The sequence below is a fragment of the Neolamprologus multifasciatus genome, chromosome 23 (genome assembly GCF_963576455.1).
Source record: "Neolamprologus multifasciatus chromosome 23, fNeoMul1.2, whole genome shotgun sequence".
Classification (NCBI taxonomy): domain Eukaryota; kingdom Metazoa; phylum Chordata; class Actinopteri; order Cichliformes; family Cichlidae; genus Neolamprologus; species Neolamprologus multifasciatus.
This window is the reverse complement of record NC_140460.1, coordinates 10,755,613-10,775,671: the sequence shown is the minus strand read 5'-3', so window position 1 is coordinate 10,775,671 and position 20,059 is coordinate 10,755,613. Positions and strand designations below refer to the sequence as shown.

General features: G+C 46.2%; 2 protein-coding genes and 1 pseudogene across 14 annotated transcripts in view; 1 reads left to right on the top strand and 2 right to left on the bottom strand.

Moving 5' to 3' along the window:
* Positions 1-2,677: 2,677 nt before the first annotated feature.
* On the bottom strand, positions 2,678-9,811 carry tm2d1 (TM2 domain containing 1). The gene is made up of 7 exons (XM_085150121.1): positions 9,645-9,811; positions 8,469-8,542; positions 8,023-8,131; positions 7,812-7,903; positions 5,729-5,802; positions 3,114-3,243; positions 2,678-2,904 (listed from the first exon to the last, which is right to left on the bottom strand). Exons 1-6 carry the CDS (start codon positions 9,776-9,778, stop codon positions 3,133-3,135), a joined length of 594 nt encoding a protein of 197 aa, XP_085006247.1. The 5' UTR covers positions 9,779-9,811; the 3' UTR covers positions 2,678-2,904; positions 3,114-3,132.
* On the bottom strand, positions 3,250-4,518 carry LOC146491084 (uncharacterized; annotated as a pseudogene).
* A 371-nt stretch (positions 9,812-10,182) lies between the features above and the next one.
* The window catches only part of patj (PATJ crumbs cell polarity complex component), an 82,929-nt gene continuing 73,052 nt past the window's right edge, over positions 10,183-20,059 (top strand). For 2 of the 13 annotated variants that reach the window (XM_085150084.1, XM_085150095.1), the window contains exons 1-6: positions 11,103-11,292; positions 12,031-12,094; positions 12,181-12,359; positions 15,681-15,884; positions 16,038-16,177; positions 16,666-16,846. In XM_085150084.1, coding sequence (XP_085006210.1) covers positions 11,290-11,292; positions 12,031-12,094; positions 12,181-12,359; positions 15,681-15,884; positions 16,038-16,177; positions 16,666-16,846 — 771 coding nt within the window. In that variant the 5' untranslated portion in view covers positions 11,103-11,289. The other 11 variants (XM_085150088.1, XM_085150085.1, XM_085150090.1 and 8 more) reach the window with 11 other exon arrangements.

Sequence of the window (20,059 nt, the reverse complement as noted above, 5' to 3'; positions counted from 1 at the left end):
CCCTGAGACAATCTAGCACATGACAGCAGGGTGCAAGATGCTAGCGAGCAGGGCATACATGGAACGCCACAACCAAGCAGCCAGCATAGTATACAGAAACATTTTTGCTGAGCATGGCCTGGAAGTCCCAAGGTCAAAATGGGAGACGCCCCCTAGGGTGGTGTAGAATGACCAAGCTAAGATCCCGTGGGACTTCCAGATACAGACAAACTGGTAATGGCTAACCAACTGGACAGGGTAGTGGTGGACAAGCAGAGGAAGACAGCCATAGTGATAGATGTAACAATACAAAATGACAGCAGGGGTCCCAGGGGTAATCGGAGCACTTAGTGCAGTGACTTCCAAACTAGGCGAGTGGCTCCAGCAGATTCCTGGAACAACATCTGAGACCTCTGTCTAGAAGAGCGCAGTCCCAGGAGCAGCTAAGATACTGAGCAGGACCCTCAAGTCACAGAGGAGGACCCAAGCTTGCAGGGGCTAGAGGGGAATTTTCTATGAACCAATCAGTAGCCTCCTCTGTTGACATGTGACCATCTGCAGTTCCCTTGATGCCCACTAGATGCTGCTGTGATCAAACCCAGACTGACCCAAGTTCTCACGGTGCTGCTGTGAGTAATTATTCCTTAAAACATTTATGATAAAGTTAAGATTTAAGATAAATAACACATTTGTGTAAAATCGTGCTGCTGTAACTTCTTCAATGTGAATTATTACTTGAATCAAAACGTCCAGACATCAGAAGAGGTCAGACAGATGTGTTTAAAATGTAACGTATATGTTGATGCTGATTCTGACACAGCCACAATAGCTCTGAAGTGAAACCATCATTCTCCTGGCATGTGTGATGGGCCATATTTTGGCCTGGATGGAAGGTGTTGAAGACCGGGTTTCCTTGTCTGTGATGTCTTCAGGAGGAAGTCCACGAGTCTTTAGCTTTTACAGCTTTTTAATCTCACCTTTCAGATGGCTGGACTTACATTCAGGAAGGCATTGCTAGTAAAATCCACTCTGTGTAAATCTACAGTTTTATGAAGATGTTTTCTGCTCCATGGAAAGAATCCTGAGATCATCCACTCAAATCCTCTAGCATTCCTCTTTTTAAGACTGAACCAAACTGTGGGTGACCCTAAAGTTTCTGCTGCTCAGTCTTCTCCGTCCTTTCTTCTTCTGTGATCCTGCTGCAGGTTCCACAGCCTCTTGGGTCTGCTTACAGCTTTTTAACATCTGGTCTGCTGCTGAGGCCGACAGATGTTGGCAGGTCGGCTTTCTCCTGATGCAATCAGACATTCACCCTTCTTGGCTAGGGTGGATGTTGAGATGAAAGGAAGTATCCTGGGATCATCTCTCTCTGTCATCTCTCTCTCTCACACACACACACACAAGAGCTCCCCCTCTTTCTGCTTCCTCCTGGTCTGAACTGTGAATCTTGTGAAGCGTGCTTCAGGATGATAATTGAATTTTGATGAAAGCCACATGGAGGTTAACTCTACATGGAAATACAAGGAGTACCCCCCCCCACACACACACACACACACACACTCGCTCTGTGTACAGAGTAATAATTAACCAGAGGAAACGCTCGCTGCTCAGGGCTAACAGGAACTCCTGTTTCTGTGTGTAAATTAGAAAATAAACTGGCCTTCATGTTTTACTTCAGCAGCTCAATTTGACTCGATTATCACATTTTCTGTTCATACACAGACAGCAACTGCAGAAACTAATATGCTCTACTCAAAGTCATTTGAATCCAGCTGTTACACATGAATGCATGGTCCAGCACCAGAAAGTTCAAAACCAGAAAGATAACATTAGAAACACCACAAAAATGTACAAATGTCACCAGATGCTGTAGCTGCACATGACGATGTTATGTCACAGGTTGCTAGAGTTGCAGATGATATTGGTGTCGTTACACAGGTTGCTGTTGTTGCAGATGTTAGTGTGATGTCCGGTATTGTTGCACGTGTTCTCAGAGCGTTGTGTTTTCTCTAACAGTTGCTGTAATTGCACAGGTTTGTTTATTGCTTCAGTTACCATGTACAGTTGCGGGAGTCACTAGACTTTTAACCACATTTTTTTCACTGTCCAAACATTTCCAGACTGATGGTAGTGTGATATCATTTCCTGTCTGTGCTCTCGGCCGTATCGTTGTGTGGCGACACTGTAATGTGTATTTGAGTGCTGAAAACTGGAAAACCCAGCAGTGGAAAAAGATCCAGCTCATTTTGAAGGTTTTTCCACTGTCTAGTTTTTAAGAAGTGTTAATGCATCATTACCTCCGTAAACTTCAACCACAAACAGGAAGTAAAAGTTTACATTAAACCTCAAATGTGACTAAAGTAGCCGAGGTTGGAAGAGAAGCTTTGAAATCTGCTGAAAATTCTGTGACTTCAGAAAAGTGTTCACACCATTATCTGAAAAGTAGGAAAATATGTTTTCCTTTTAGTTTTCCCAGCAGTGGGTGGCACAGTGGTTAGCACTGCTGCCTCACAGCAGGAGAAGCTCCTGAGTTTGCCTCCACCCCTGGCCGGCGTTTCTGTGTGGTTAGGTTAACTGGTGATTCTAACCCCCTGACTAGAAGATGGATTTAAACGTAGGTTTAAACTAAAGGCAGACTGCTGGTGACTGTCAAACAGGCCTGAAATACATCTACAGTAATAACAGAGATGCTGGTGTGTAGATTAACAAAAAGAAACTTTATTTACAAAGTCTTCATGACAAACAGAATAAGTTAGAGACAGGAATGGGTGGAGCAACATGTCAGCACACCAAAAAACAAAAGTGCAATTAAGTGTTTTTTTAAGGATGACTCGGAGCGACCATTGAATAGATTCAAACAGACTGTGACTGAAGATGAGGGATTTCTTCACAGCAGGTCTGAATTTATTGCACTGATGGAGATGCCTAAACAGAGAGGGAGAAAATATCCTTTAATATTTGGTCATTCATAGAAGCCCCTCGATCAGGGACAACACTGATCAGATAAAAACAAAGATTTGGGAACAGTTCATCTTCCAACCATCAACCTCGGAGGCTGACTAAATGAAGCATCAGAAACCCTAGACACTGCGGAACATCAGTCATTTACTAACGTTTAAGACCTAAAAACTTACAGGCGGCGTCCAGGTGAGCTCACAGAGAGTGATGTGGCTTCCTGAAAGTCTCGTTGGTGATGGACAGACGGGTCAGACGGGCGCCGTAATAATCCACAATGTAGTTCGATCCGTCCGCTGGACCCACGATCTGCAGGAGAAACCAGAGAGAGGGAGGGAAATTAGAGCCAGGTTTTCAGAAAGCAGAGTTGTTGTTTCTGTGAGCTTCTAAAGCAGAGGTGGAGGTGATCATGCTCAAAGTGGCTGAAGGCTGACGCTTTAACAAAGATGCTCAGCAAGAGGACAAGATTAATATTTGTGCGTTTGTGAAGATGGTTTGAGCCTCCATCAGCCAGAATCAGGTTTGGAGTTTGACTCTGTGAATAGTGTCGGTAGTATAAGAAGATTGTAGTTTATTCTTATGGGTGTTGGAAATGGTCTTATCGGCTGAAGTTAAAAAGCAGAGTGGCTTTGAGGACAAAGGTGGCTCTTCTCGTCTCAGTCCTGCAGGAAATGCAGCGGAGGCGTCGCCCAGAGGGGAGCCATTGAAATGCAGGGTGAAGAATGTGAGAGGGGTTGTTGATGATTTTGGATGCCTGTCTGAGGGCCTGTTGGCTGAAAACCTGTGCGGATCTGTAGTCATCAGTGTAAAGGATGAAGAGCAGGGGGGAGAGCACACAGCCCTGGGGGGAGCCAGTGGAGGTGGAACAGAGACTGGAAAAGAGAGTTGTTGACCCGAGTCCTGCTGATCAAAAAGTCCAATATCCACAGGATTAGCTGATCATCCAGGTGAAATCGGGAGGAAAGTTTAGTGGCCAGGATATGAGGCTGCAGAGTGTTGAATGCTGATGATAAATCAGCAAACAGAAGTCTAGCGGAGGAGTCATGGAGCTCCAGATGTTTGTGGATGGAGTCCAAGATGAAGATTTTTGCATCATCGACACCTCTGAATGCACGGTAAGCAAACTGGAGTGGGTCCATCAGGGGGTCAGTTGCTCTTACGATGTGCTGTTTTATGATCTTCTCCATGGTCTTCATCACCAGGGAGGTGAGGGCCACAGGACGAAGATCATTCAGAGACTTTGGGTTGTTTCTTTTTGGGATGGGGATGACTGTGGAGTGTTTCCACAGCTGGGGGACGGTGTGAGTCCGGAACACACTTCCTAGTTGCCCTGCACAGTGCCTCAGAACTCGACTGCTGATGTTGTCAGGGCCGGGTGAGCTCCTCTCCCTGGTCCTCCTTAGGGCTCTCACCACGTCCTGAGGTGAGTGCAAAGCTGCCAGGTTTGAGTGGGGATCTGGTCTCCTCAAGCTGGGCCATGTTGTCCGTCTCAAACCTGGTGTAGAAAGCGTTGAGGTCGTCAGGGAGGGAAGGAGGGGTTGCTGCCCTCCACCTAGATGGTTCTGGGGGTGGTGACCGCAGTATTCACAGAGGCCATGGTTTTGAGGGCCTGCCAGGCTGAGTGGAGGTCCCCTGTGGTGAATTTTTTTTCAACTGTGTTTTTAATACTTCAGTTTAGCAGCTTTTATGGCCGTCTTGACCTCCCTGTTGACCTCCTTTTTGTCCAGTGCAGAGCCGGTGAAGAATTTTTTTTATTAAGGATTTCCTTGAGTTCCTTGGTGATCCAGGGTTTGTTGTTGAGGTAGATGGAGACTGTTTTTGAGGGGATAATGTTGTCAACACAGAAGGAGTTGTATGATGTCACCGTGTTGATTTATTTGTCAATGTCAGAGGGAGAAAGAAGGCTGTCCCAGTCAGTGGCTTCGAAACATCCTTGTAGGGTGAGGATACTTTCCTCTGTCCACTGCTTGATGTTTTTGGTGAACTTTTTAATCCTCTTGATGACTGGGGTGTAAGCAGGAGCCAGCAGGATGTTTTAGCAGCAGCTTGAAGCAGCTAAAGCGCTAAATGACATTCATCATCACTGAATTCTACTAACAGCATATTTTATCATCCATCAAATATAATGAGCCTTGAATATTAATCACAGTTGTGGTCTGAATGGGGGCGGATACCTCCCAAAGCCTAAAACTCCTGAAGGGCCGTTCGCTCTTCCTGTGTCATAGTTGGGTGTGGGCGGGGTTAATAGCCACAGCCCGTTCAGCCCCCCCCCCCCCCCCCCCCCGATGGATTTCCAGTCTATATTATCTAAAACGGTTCAGCAGGACAGGGAGATCTGTCCCTTCACCTTCTGCTTCATACATCTGTCTCCGTGCTCTCAGAGTCCATTAGGACCTTCCAGAAGATTCATTCATTACAGGGGACTCGCCTTGCCGCCGATGGATGGGTGTAAATAATACCCAGAAAGCTGCCGCCTGCTTATTCATAAGGCCCCCACCAACACCCCACACAGACACACACACAGTGAAATGGAACTGAGGAATGCTTCATCACAGGCGTCACTGTTAACAACAGACAAGAAGTGACAGCGGGCTCTAAATCGCTGCTCCGATCCATCTGATCTTTTGCTACAGTTTGGGTGAGTTTGATCTTCAGCCTGCTGACCTCTGACCCCAGGGAACAAACACATGAGACCAACCAGATTCAACGTAAAAGGGACATTTTCAGCCATGACGATGATGATGATGATGGTGGTGATCAGCTAGCTGGTGCCGGTGCAGGATTTATGACTCACCTGCATGGCGATCAATATGAAGTCGATGAGTGTGCCAATCCCACAGAAACCAACAGTGCAGAACTTCAACAGTCCTGAGAGAGAGACAGTCTTCATTAAATAACAAATATAAAATATTCCCATGACTGAAACATGTTCATCTTGTTTTAAACATTTAGTCTGTTTTAAATGGACACTTGGTGTTTTCTGATAATTCTTTTTAAAAATTCTTTTGTGTTTTTGGATCATGTTTGAATCTTTTCCTGTCCGTCTGGGTTTTATTTTGCATTGTGTGAATGGATCTCATTCCTGTTTAAACAGGCGAAACATTCCAGGTCTGTAATCAGGAGGACGCAGCAACTCTCAGGTCACATGACTCTCTCAGGTCACATGCAGCAGCGACACAGCCCGTTGAAACAGTTTTTTAAATTTTAATTCAGATTTTATTGTACAGTTTGTGTCAGAGGTCAGTTGGGGTGTGAAGCCACACCTGAGGACGCCGGACACGCCGGGTGCCAAAACCCTCCAGCTGTCACTGTACTGTGCCCTGTGTGCTGAAGTGTCCTGTGGGGGCACAGGGACTCTGCTGCTGGTTTAACTGCAGAAACTCTTCAGAGTGCAAAGGAGTGGGGACGCATTATTTACATGAAGGACATGAGACTCATCAGCCTGCAGCCTCCTGCTCTGCTGTTGGTTTTGCTCAGATGAAACGCAATGAAAACATGTCTGCGTGAGCTTTCTCAAACTTCTAAACTCCTCCTCCTCTTGTGTCTGGTCTTCCTGCGCTGAGTCAGTGTCTGAGATCATTATCTGAATGTTACAGTACATAGTAGAGCAGGGCAATGTGACCAAAAATATTTACCACAATATACATTTGAAAATTTGCGATAACGATATAACTGACGATATAACTGACACTAGACAAAATACTTTACAACTCCACAACTTTATTAGTGCAAAAAAACAACAACCCATCAATGTATTTTTGCTTAAACAAGCAGCTGTTTTTTTATGTGCATTAAAGTTATATAAAAACTTTACAGTGCAAATGCAAATTCCTTGCTGACAGTTTAACCAAAAGGCATTTCCAGTGGAAATTGGCCGACATATCCTCAGCATAACCATGTATAATATCCACAAAACGTAAAAAGAGGTTATACACACACAATACGGTAATATTATGTTGAAGCACAGTACGTATCACTCCGTGAGGCTCCTGCCTACGATAGCCGTAATGCTCCGACAATCCATCAAGCGGTGCGGCTTCGTAGCTTAGCAAAGTCGTACTGAAACATTTGACAGATTTTCGAGCGCCGTGTACCACATAAAATGGTTTCGAGGTCAGTAAACACAACCAGAATTCATACATAAGGCACACAGGATTGTAAGGGGCACTGTCGATTTTCAGAAAAATCAAAGGATTGATTTTAAGTGTGCCGTATTTTCCAAAAAACACGGTAATAACGACGGCCCGCTAGCATGCTCTACCAAAAGTAGTGCTTTGTCGTGTATCTGACGGACTAAAGCTAAACCAGTTCCACACCACTGAAGTTGCAGCATTTTTACAAACCAATACTGGTTCATCCGTTTCATTCAACGATCCGCTTTCCCCCTTCTCATTCTCCGTTGCCGGCACACTTTTTCCGCCATGTGCGTATGAAAACAAAGGCACTACACATGCGCGTTTTACCCATATTCGATATTTCATTTTCTTATCGTTGCCCAACATTATACCGGTATTACCTTGAATGGTATGATATGGCCCAGCCCTAGTACATAGTATTCACTTTAATAAATACCTGCAGACATGAGAAAGCTGTAAATCTAAAACATGACTCTAAGTTTTTTCCTTTTATTCAATTCTTTAAATTAAACCTGAAAGGCTGAACCTGAGGAATCACTGTCCAAATACTGACGCCTGACAGTACACCTGCTCAGCGACAGGTGTCACCTGACTGCACCCCCACCCACCACACACACCTCCATCCACACCTACTTTACTAAAACTAGATGAAGTGAGAGAGCTAGCCACCCAAACTACAGGCATCAAAATAAAAGCTGCAGGTGTCTGTGTGTGTGTGTGTGTTTGTGTGAGAGAGAGTACCCAGAGCAGGATATCCCAGGTAGAAGCGATCTGCTCCGAGCCAGCCCAGAAACAGAGACAATGCCACGGCCACTTTGTAGGAATAACCACTCCTGACAGGAAACACAGAGAGCATCAAACCACCTGAAGCTCACACACACACACACACACCAAAATCTATAGAGGAGTGTGTGTGTGTGCGTGTGTTTGTGCTTGCACTGTGAATACTCACACATTTCTGCAGGGGATGGATTTGTTGAAGCCGACCTCGTCCCCGCTAAACCTGAACACCGTCCCGTTGGAGAGCCGACAGCTGATGTTTGGAGCTGGGAGGCATTCCACTGCGTGCACACACGAGCACACACACACACACGCACACTTGTTTAGATGCAGTTATGATCGTATTCGCGCCACTGAGCAGCTCCGCATGATTCACGATTCATAATAATCCTTCTTTACCTGATCCCAGCTTCAGTGCAAGCCCTCAGTTCATCCTGTCTGAAAAACTCTGCTATCTTTATACCCCGCCCCCAAAATAAAGTACAGTTTCTCTTGATTGGCTGACCTGTGGAAGCCTGCAGAAGAGCAGCTCTGCAACATCTTCAGTTTTAGAGTCTGCTTGTTTTTTTAAGCCACCGCCCACAAACAGAAAAAAATCTAATCTGAAGTGAGACTCACCCCACGCCGTCATGTCCCTGCAGTTCTCTGGCTCCTGAGTGGATTCATCGATCTTTGGATCGTTGCATTTATACGTGAGCAGAGTGAAGGAAGGCAAACACACTTCAGTCGGAAAACATCTGCAGCCTGTTTCTATGTGACACGGTGTAGACCGTGGTTTAGGGGCGGGGAAAAGAAGTCGATACAGCATCGTGTCAAGATACTGTATGGATACAAGGACCCCAAATATCGATACTTCATTAAATAAATGAAAATACTCTGGAATCCTACAAACAATCTCATGCACACCATCCTGAGATAACATTAGCTTCCTCACATGTACAATTAAATCAGCAGCCTCTTGCCGACTGTACAGCTGTTTTCTCTGCTTTATAAATGCAGACTGATTGCCATCATGTTCCCATCAGTTGTCACGGAGCACAGATCGACTCTGGGCTGTACCCTGGTTATAATCCTCTAGCACAGGAAGGCTGCTGAGCACAGATGTGATAATTAAATGTGAATTTCTGTCTATCTGGACAGATGCATGATTTTCAATTTGTCACAAATCATACTAGTACTAAACTTTGGTGAATTATCAGAGACAGACTGCATTCATTTGCAGACTAACTTCATCTTATGGCAACATTTACGGCAGGTTTTAGTGACAGCCTTGGCTTGGTTGACAATAACTGAACTTTATCGTACTGGGTAAAACAGACACTGATGAAGGACACAAAGGTTAAAAATCACAATAATATCGTATCATTAGGTATGACTGATGAAAACAGCAGAGTGCTGCACAGTAAAGATTCTGTGTTTATGAAACAAACTTATTCTCCTGATTCGGGTCTCTGAGCTCCCCTGACAAAAGTAAACTGTTCGGTCTTCAGACTGAAGTTAAATATCCGTTCGTAACTGCAAAGACAACGGGAAGCTTGTCCTCCTTTGAAACTTTAATCTGACCACACTGATCTAAAAATATCGATCAGACTGAAAAACCCTTCAGGTCCCAAACATGCAAACACACAGTGCTATTCTATGAGAGGAGAAACCCGCATTAAGCCACGGAACCCCAAAAAACATCCAAATGTAACGTTTTGATCTGAATGTCACAGAGAAGCTAGGCTAACGTTAGCCGTCCCGTGACCCCGGTAATGAGGCGTTAAAGCGCGGTAAACACGGACGGAAGGATATTGTCCGAGTCTCAGGTTCTGGCAGTTCTCCGCCTCCTCGCTCAGGACCAGCTGCAGGTGCGAATAAACGCAGTAAAATAAGAGGCTGAGCGCCCCGGAGCGCACATACAGCAGCCGCCTCCGGGAGGACGCCATGATTCCCTGAATCACGTGACAGGGCGGTACCTTCAGGGACTTGCAGCATGCTGGGAATTCAGAGGATGTAGGACCAGGAAGGCTCGGCAAACCATTTATATTTATTATTTTGGTTTTATTTGTATCGTTTTCAAATCTAATCATTTTTAACCATAAGACATATATAACCCCTGTTCAAATCAACTCTTTAAATAAGCTTAAAATGCTGGCAGGTAAAACAGTTTCAACCTGCTTCATGTGTGTTATTTTCTCGTTTTAGTATGGATATTTTATCTCAGATGTAGAAATAATTTCTCTTCCTTATTGTGCTAAAATAATGAATGTGCTTTTAAACAGAATACGGAATTAAAAACAGTTAAACTGATGATAAGAAAACAAAATTATCCTTACATTATGCTTTTGCGTCCTTAGACATCAGATTTCCTACAGCAATGAATGCGGCATTAAAGTGACGCTGGTGGCAGACTGGATCCAGTTTATGTGAGTTTCTCACCAGTTTGAAACTCTGAGAATCTACGTGTTTTTCTGGGGAAAGTGTCGCTTCGTGTGCGGACTGTTTCTCTGTTAGAGTGCGGACCGGAAGCGCAGTTTCTGCCGCAGTTAGCGGCTAAGGCTAGCGGAGCGGAGTTCTCGGTGAGGAGAAAGAAGAGGAGGAGAAGCTCCTTTAACTCTTTACTTTATTCCCCTGAACTCTGAACTCAGACTTTGTATCTGTTTGTGTTTGTTTGTGTGTGTGAGAGAGAGGCGGTTAAAGTGCGGCTTTCACCTGTTGTAAACTTTGACGCACCTGCTCGCGCGCTCTGTGACGCTATGAGGTGAACCAAGGGCCAAACATGCAGGTTAAAATATGTACAGGTGAAAATACCGTCTGTCCGCCCCCTCCCCCTCCGACTCCGCTGCTCAGTTTCACTTCCTGATTTCTCAGGTGAGCTGACAGGTGAGTGCCTCAGACCCCCTCTGCGTCATGCTGTTTGGTTTCGGTGTTGGGGGGGGGGGGGGTGGACCGTGTGTGTGTGTGTGTGTGTGTGTGAGTGAGTGAGTGAGAGAGAGAGAGCTAGACAATAGCTCGGCCTGGCTCGGCTCGGCTCTGACTGAGAAAATATTCCGTGCTGATATCGAGGCTCACCTGCCACACCTGGACACTCCGAGGACGGCCGTGTTAGCCACAGGTGGAAAGTACCTGAGTACTTTCAGTACCACAGTGAAAGAAGGTGTTTAGTAACTCATTAGGTACAAGTTTTTAGAAAGTAGAATGGTGATAAGTACGGTGGCTCGGAGGGCACAGTGCACGGCAGGGCGAGAACGCGCAGGTAAGGTCAGAAACGTCACTTTGTGAAATGGAAACAAGTGAACACCGTTAGGTCAGGGCTACCGTTACCATGGTGACTCAAAGGGACTGTTTTAAGGTTGCGGTCACGTGACTGCGGGCACCTGCTGGGGTGTCGGTGGTAGGTCCAGGGTGTGGTGCTGTGTCACACGATTCTCCGGTGCTCGTGACGGTTTTGGTGTTGATGGTACGTTCTCGGTTTCCGGTTCCGGCTGCCTGTCATAGTTTTAATCTTGTTTTTTCCTGTTTGGGGTCAAATTTCAGTGTTTACAGGCCTGTTTCATAAATCTGCTCTGTGTAGTATTTTCTTCACTCAGGGCTGGTTTTTGTGGTACTTCAGTTTGTAGTATTTGCTGTTTGTGGTATTTGCCTTTTGTGTTTGGAGTTCGTAGTTTGTTATCTTTACCATCTTTACTTTATCGTTTTCAGGGATTTTCAGCATACCTTTGGTTTTTGTCTTTTTGAAGTTGATGGGGTTAGTTACGGTTAGTTAGGGTTATCTCTCTGTGTTTGCCCTGGACAATCTGGCCAGCTTTACCCGCATGTTGCCCTATGGCAGCTGGGATAGGCTCCACCCCCTGTGACCCTGATTTGGATAAGCAGAAAGAAATGAGCAAGGTGTTTGGTGGTGTTTCTGATATTATGTTTTTGGTGTTCTGTGTTGGGTCATATTTTGGCCGATTTTGGTGGGAGAAAAGGTGAGTGTGACTCACCTGAGACAGACAGTGCACAGGTGCTGACCTGCATGTTTTTCTGTGACTTCATGCAGTGTTGTTGATGACAGAGAAAGAGCGGTCAGTATGAGTCGTACTGTGAGGTATCAGAGCACAAGTATCTCCACACCTGCTCGTATTTTAGTAGGTGTTTATCAGTCTTGGTCCAGAGCTGAAGGAAATAAAGTTGTTCTCGGTTCTTCCTGGTTTAGGTTAGGTCCTCCAGAACAGAGGACGGCGAGAGCACAGCAGAGATGTTTGAAAATGTCCCGACAGGTAAGTCCTGACTATAACTCAAGAGAAACACTCCAATGATTCGCGTTTATCCGAGACCACGCTTCACAAGCTGTTTCTGTCCTCAGTGTCTACGACGGAGCGTCAGCAGGTGCTGGCAGCTCTGGAGCGTCTGCAGGCCAAACTGGTGCAGCGGGAGGAGTGGACCCACAGCGATACCCTGGGAAACCTGCGGGAGACGCTGCAGAGCCCGCTCTTTAACCACATCCTGACCCTTCAACACTCAATCAAGCAGCTCCGCAGCCAGGTGAGCCTCACTGAGCATGCTCCGTCATGCAAAATAGAGTGGATAGGATCACTCTGATCCTGGCACAGATGTTTAAGCTTACCAGTACTTCACCTAGACTGCAGGAGCCATAGCTCAGGTGAAGGAGTTCACACAAAACAAAAGAGCCTTAAATGATGACGTTTTATATTAACAGCTAGTTTATGGAATATTTCATTCACAAGAATTTTATTGTTTTTATCCACAACCACAACCTCACCTCCTTTCTTGTGATATGGAAGCTGTGCACTGTATGAAAGAAACAACCTCACAACAAGAAGAAAAAAGAGGTTAGCTAGCAACAGGGAGCTAGCTGCAGCGACACACTTTTTGTCTTTATGCCTTTACTCCACTGAGCCTGACACAGGGCTGCAAACACGAACTTACAGGTTTTTCATTTGTTTTTTCAGTTTTGTTTTCAGTTTTTTTTATGACTAACTATCATCTACTGTTATTGCCATTTTATTTTTTAAATCATAGCCTATTTTTTAAATGTATGTTTTGACTGGTTTCACAGACTGTAAGACAGACCCAAAACACACACAATGTTTGTGCTCACAGTTCAGCTTTTATTGCCAAGTTTCACATGTACAGCTACACAGTCTCTGCTCAGAGTTGGTCTCGGCACGCATGCACTGGCCTCTCACTATAAAAAGAAGAGACTGTGACTAGTCCAGTCACCACCACCTGTGGCCTCCCCAGGCACCACCCACTTGAGCTCGCTGCGCCACCCCTCCCCTGCAGCTGAGCCAGGGACCACACCACCGCCACATCGACATTCTCATGTCCAGCAGGGGGCGACTTCTCGGGTTGTACAAAAAAGTCTGTTAGACTATTAGAACTATTTCCTGTGGCTGTAACATGGAGGTAGAGCAGGTCATCTGCTGGTTGGAAGGTTGGTGGTTCGATTCCTGGCTCCCCTAGTCTTCATGCCTAATATCCTTGGGCAAGATACTAACCCCACTTGCTCTCTGATGTATTCATCGGAGTATGAATGTATGTTAGTTAGAAGGCACTTACAAAGCATAGACAACAGTGCTTGTGTGAATGCGTGTGTATGGGTGAATGCGGCGTGTTGTTTAGAGTGCTTTGAGTACTCCAGGAGAGTAGAAAAGCACTATATAAGAATCAGTCCATGATGAATTTCAGGGCTGACTGAATCAAACATGAGGTCATTTTGGAGATTTTGGTGCTGTCAGAGTAACAGCAGGAGCAGAAAGTAGACAAGGGCGGGGCTATACTGTGATTAAAAAGTCACCACTTAATGAGTGAGCAGACTCCCCGAATTTTTCAGTCAGGTATGTCAGGCAGATGATGCACTGCGAGATAAATCGGTCCTGAGAGCTGCTATAGAGCTGGAGATGAGCAGAAGATGTCTAGAAACACATGAACGTTCCTGATTAAACCAGAAAAGAACCTGAGTTCAAGTAAAACTTCAGAAATGGAACAAAAAGCTTTCAGTTAGGTTTACTTCAGTGGGTGTTTCTCATCACATGTTCTCCATCTATCTGTGTGAGTGTTTCCCATCAGATCTGACAAGTGTAGCCCCGCCCAGGTGTTGACAGCCTATGGGTATCATTCCTGTGCTGCCTCCCGCCCACCACTGTGACCCGGGCCGTCGAATCCTCTCTGCATCGCCATCTGTATTCAGCTCGCGCCTGCGCTGACGTGAGCTTTACAATAAACAATCTGCAGGCCAAATTAAGATAATGGCAATAACCCGCGGCGGGCTTCATATTCTAAGTGCTGCGAAGGTCAGAGCGAGTCTATGAATGCACCGATGGAAGCCGGCGGAGGGTATATGAAGCGGGGACTTCTCCCTTTATTTCTGGCCCTCCCTCCCCAGCGTGCTGCAGATCTATCAGGCTTTAATATCTGGTGTCTCGGTTTGAGTAACGGCCTTGTCGAGGTGGTATTGATGAAATGGCTCGGGATCCTGCTCCGTCAGCCCGGTCTAAATAAGCCGCAGACTGATAAGTTTCCACAATGTGAGTGTAAAGGTCATTAATACATTACCTGTTCAGAGAGAGCGCCTGCAGAGGAATCTATTGATTTTAGTTTTTTCCTCTCTCCTCCCCACTTACCCCCGGCCTCGCCGCGTCTTTTTCTTTTTTCTTTTTTTTTCTGCGTCCTTGCACATAAGGGCGCCTCCCATCTCTCTCCCAGTCTGCCTCTTCATCACAGTGAAGTTTGTGGCCAACGTTCAAAAGTATGTGGATGGTTTCTTTATGCCCGCGCACACAGTCAGTCAGCGGAGCCTGGTTCACACTCATGTGTTTGAGTCTAAACGCTGGACATCTGTGTCCAGCACGATCCCTGATGTCACTTCTGTTCACACCTGAGACAAACAGGAAAGCAGCAGGTGTTTAGTTCAGACTTGACATGCATCAGTCTGACATTAGCTGATTGGCTCGTTTGCAGAACGGATGTATTAATTGGGCCACAGATTGAAGCTGTTCAGGGTTTTCCTGCACTTGTGCAGGCTCACTGCATTAAGAGAAGCTTGTTTAGGTTTGATGAATACAAGTTTTTATTTATTTATTTCTAATCTCTGCTTAGTAGTTCGTTATTTGTGACAGCATCCAGTCCTCACGTACAGTGAGACCAGCGTCCCGTTGCTGATGAAGACAAGTAAAGCCGTTAGCAGTGACAATCAGGGCACCCGCTCTGGGATGTCTCCAGGTCTGGACTCAAACCTGTGACATCTGGAGCAGATCCACTAGAAACGTTTGAGTTTTAACTACTTCTTCAGCATCTTCGCAGTTTACCATCCGTCAGGTCTTTGGATCAAACGCGCTTATGTCATCTTATGGATCTAAAAATGGGAAAAAATGCACCAAAGTTGCGTCTTAAATTCTGCACCTCTTGAAGGGTTTAGGGTGACAGGTTTAGGTTGGGGCTTCAAAAGGATGTTTGTATATTTCTTGGGATGCTCCGCGCATGTACCAAACCTCATATATGTACATTTCAGCAAGTCTGACTCTACAAATATGTGAGGATGTTCTCGCCTCAGACGTGTCGATGGCGACCTGTCTTGTAGCTCTGCTGAAATTTGATTTTATTTTCTGTGGTTTGAGCTTTGGAAATGTGGCGGCCCTGTTAGAGATTACATTTTTACTCTGATAGTGAAAGTAATCAGGTGATATAATCTAGAATGATCACTGTGCATTAACCTCTGCCTTCAGTCTCTGTGGACTTGCAGGACGTGCGACGTCTTTGACAGGACAGAAAACTCTCTCACTTCTCTATCAGCACTCAGATATGATTGGAAGATCTGATGTATTGATTCTCCTCTCCCTGTAGCTGAGCGCCATGCCTCCCAACACCAGCAGCGATTTCAGTTTCTCCAAAAAAGGTCAACTGATCATGAGCGTCGATCCAGTCGGTGGCCCAGCCCCACCCCCACTGTCCGCGACCTCCTCCATCCTCACCAATGGCTCGTTTCCGCCCAAACGTCAGACTCCGCCCACACCTGACCTCCAGAAGTGGATTCTTGATGCTGCCAAGGTGGGTGGAGCCAAGACGCTCACACATAATCTCACAAATGAACTCAACATGATATCAAACCGCTCAACTGATTGTGTGTCTGTGTCTCTGGTTGTGTGTGCATGCATGTGGGTAATTGTGTGTGTGTGTGTGTGTGTGTGTGTGTGTGTGCAGGGACGTCCCACTGACGTGGTCAGATTGACTCGTCCTCTGACTGGCGGTCTGGGCTTCAGTGTGGTCGGTCTGAATCCAACAGGGAGCAGTAGCCGCGGCGTCTTCATCAAACACGTCCAGCCCGGAGGAATCGCTCACAGGTTCAGTGACACGTGTTTAGTTTGTTCCTATCAGTGAGCAGCAGGTCACCACACCATGCTCCACCATGCAGCAATAAAGCGTCATGTTAAACTTTTATTTTGAAAATATTGGAGCAGAACTGCTATGTGCCATTCCACTTCCTGTTAATCCCATGATACAGCAGGGGGAGCTTTCATCTGGTTTTGTGTGATCGGAGTCGGCCTGTGTACGACAAACATGATGAAAATTTATAGAAAAAATGTTTGAAACATTAAATTTACATGTGTGTGATGTGTGGCTGAATCAGCTGGTGTTACCTGACACAGCGTCTGGCTGTCCAACATGAGCCTGCCAGCATCGCTCAGATGATGTCATGTGACCATCATGTGTGGCTGACATGTTTTGGTAGTTAGAAGTGATTGGGTGCAGACTTTAAAGGCAAAGGCAATGAAGTTTGCCTTTAAAGTAAGTATGCACCGCTCCAACGGATGAGGTGCTGTGTCTGCAGGGATGGGCGTCTGCAGGAACGGGACCAGATCCTAGTGATAAACGGCAGTCCTCTGGAGCCGGGCATCAGCCAGCAGCAGGCGCTCTCCCTCCTGCAGCAGCCTGGAGAGACGGTGGAGCTGGTGGTGGCCAGAGGCCGCCCACCTGACGCATCGTTGCCGCCCACAACACCAATCAACACGGTAAGGAAACTGTGGCATTTATTCAAAGATTTAAAAGAGACTGGACTTCTGACGTTCTGTGTCTGGGGCTCTGACGATGTTACAGAGGTGGTTTTCATGTTTTGGCTGATTGTGAGCAGCACAGACCAAATCACAAATGCAGACATTGTTGTTTCCCGTACTCTGATTTATTTGTGGACACGCAGATCTAATGCTCTGTAGAAATGACTTCAGTCAAATTATCGTAAACTATAGCTGACTCTATAGCCGACAACTCAAGGATTTTCCCATGATGTTTAAATGCTTCAGAAAATAGGGATGCACCAATTGGACGGATTGGCGTCTGCATTTCCGTTCCCTCACAGGGAGCACGATGGGCTCGCACATCAAAGGAGTTTCTCATTTAAACACAAACTACGCTCAGGAGGGAAAACTCGTCTGTCTCGCTTCTGCACTCGTCCAGGGTCAGACTTGTTTGGAAGCTTTTAATAATTAACAGGAGAAAATAATACGAGAGTGAATGATGACAGGAAAGACTCTCACACTGAGCTAAAGGAAAGCAAAAAATGTATTGATATATGGATTATAATTGTACCACCTGCGACTTTCAAAGCTTGGATGTATTTTTTATCATATCAGGTGTGCACAGAGTTTAAATGGAGCCTGATGTTGTCATCAGTGTAAAGAGGAGTTCCTGTTGTTTGTGTAACTCCAGAACAGATGCTGAGCTGTTGTATGGAAGCTGGAAAAGTCACCAGCAAACTGCGCGACCTCATGGTCTGCAGGAATATACACACCTCCTGTTCATGTGCGAGTTTGCAGACTTGCCGTTTCTCGCATCCTGACGTCTGAAAGCTGCTCCATGAAGCTCTCTGGGTAAACGATCCAGAGCAGCAATACAGACAGAATGCTGAGACCACAAACCTGGAAGGGATGGCATTTCTGATCCAGGTGTGCGCTTTAAATAAGATCCAGTAAAACGAGCACAGATGGAACTGCACACAACAGTAAAACTTTACTGTCAGCTGTTTGAAGCAAACTCCAAAACAAGTCGTGAAATCAACAGTTTACTCCAAAACGATGTCAGCAGCTTTAAAAAACCCGAACTCAGAGGATGTTCCAACATCAGGGCGACACAAAACCAGACGTCAGCGTTTGTTTGATTTTATCACTCCATATGAAACACGCATACACAGACACAAAGAGACACACACAAACAGGCGCGCACAAACAGCGAGCTGTCACTCATAACTGGAGGTCACTTTGGGACCATGCCTGTGGATCGGAGTGACACTTCCTGTCTGTGGTGAGCTGACTTTGACTCGGTGGATTTTCTGACCTTAAAGCTGAAAGGAAATCGAGTTAGTGCTCCACCTGCAGCTTCGCTCCTGACAATATGTGTTTAAGTCTGAGAGGAGGCGCGATCGATGAATGTCGACATGACGGGAGGTGAAGATTGGCAGTGAGGTGGGAGGGAGGGGCCAGAGAAAAATGAGATGATGACGCAGCTATGAATGCCTGCCTTTTTACTCTCTGGACCATGATAAAAGGTCAGAGATCACGTGATGGAGCAGCTCACACTTTTATCTAGAGCTTCAGGTGCCCTCGACTTGGTGCATCTTCTCTTGAAGACTGGGGGGGCAGGGGTTAGGGTTCAAACTGCCGGCTTCCTATAGCGGAGGCGTTGCTGTTCAGACTTTATATTTATTTTCTAGGATGTTCAGCTAATTGGCCTCAGATCAGCACCTGCAGGTACCTGGGTGATCTGGGGTCATCACATGACCCTTTCAGGTTGTTCTCAGTCTGCCATCTGTAAGACGTTAGGGTCATTAAAGCACCTCTGGCTGCAGTGTCCTCGCCTGTCAGGATTTCTCTGTGTGATCTGCTCCAGTACAGCAGACGTTAGCTCAGGCTCAAAGCTATGCACTGATCTGCTCCTGGAGCCAGAAGAGCTCACAAAGTTCCCTGGAATAGGTTCAGCTGCAGGAATGGAGAGAGTCATCCGTTTTTCCAGAATCAGAACTCCTCATCTGTCCATCCGTGCTGGACCGGACAGAGGACAGAGGAGCGGCTTCGGTAATGATCAGTGAGTGTGTTTAGGGATTATTGTGCTGCCGGAGGAGCAGCTGTGCATTAGAAACATAAAGTGAGAGCTGGCTCAGATTCATTCATTTGGGAACAAACCAGGATAACTAGCACCTGAGAGCAGTTGTGTTGTTTTCCACGAGATCACCCAGGTCTGGTCTTAAGGTGTGAGTCTCACCTGCCAGTAAAACCCGGTGTGTGGATGTGACGGAGGGTCATGATGATTGTTGTATTTTGCCGGCAGCCAACGCCTCACTGCTCCACAGATCAGTTTTTCTCTCTTTTGATGGTGAAGCCCAGAGAGTTCCCAGAGAAGTTTAGCAACTTCCTGTGAGTAACTTCTGCTGAAGTTGGGCTCGGCCAGTCTTAAAGGCCCTTCCAGGTTTCTTTAACTGCACAATCTGTTATTTTTTTTATCCCTGTGCTTTCTGCTTTTTAACAGTTTTAGCACAGCCATAAATTAACACTGAATTCCTGAGTGCGTTCGCCGTCACAGCGTCCTAATCGATGGTGGGATAATACTCACTAAATAGACAGAAGCAGTAAAAGCTGCGTGACTGGCTGATTTATGGCGTTCTTTATGGCAGGCTTTATAGTGCAGAATTTCCTGGCGGTGGCGGACGGATTCCAGCAGAAATGAGTTTTGACGCCAGTGCAGCACATCGCCTGTGATGGCAGGTCAGAGACACCTGAAGCTGCCCAGCAGAGCTCACTAACTGATGGTTAGCTGGGCCAGGAGAACAGCCTTAAAGCCCAGTGTAGCACTGTTTTTATGCCCACAGCTCCATTAAACGTGACCTCAATAGAAGCAGCACATGAATAAAACAAAAGCGGGCATCCGAGGCCCTCAGCATGGCTCGGATCCAGCAAAGCGTGAGGAGGAGGGTACCAAACAAGGGGGACAGTGTAATTCTGCGTGATAATGACCCGACAATAGAGCGGAGCAGAGTGATTACAGCTCGGGCTAACCTGTGCTCCGCGCCTCGCATTAACAGTCCAGCCCCGCTCGGTCCGACACCTCGTTTTTCTTCCTGAAATCTTCTCGGCTTATTTAAATGTCAGAGTTCGCACACGTTTTAACGTCCTCCTGTACTCAGCTCAGTAACCGTGTGAGAGCAGAGTGAGGAGGAGGCTTTTAATAGTTTTTAT

What these genes read in the sequence shown, in the direction of transcription:
- tm2d1 (XM_085150121.1), bottom strand. Translation starts at nt 9,778, where the DNA reads ATGGCGTCCTCCCGGAGGCGGCTGCTGTATGTGCGCTCCGGGGCGCTC. An exon ending in CCTGGGATATCCTGCTCTGG is followed by an intron (nt 5,803 to 7,811) that starts GTACTCTCTCTC and finishes TCTCTCTCTCAG; the next exon opens with GACTGTTGAAGTTCTGCACT. An exon ending in TCATATTGATCGCCATGCAG is followed by an intron (nt 3,244 to 5,728) that starts GTGAGTCATAAA and finishes TTTCTCCTGCAG; the next exon opens with ATCGTGGGTCCAGCGGACGG.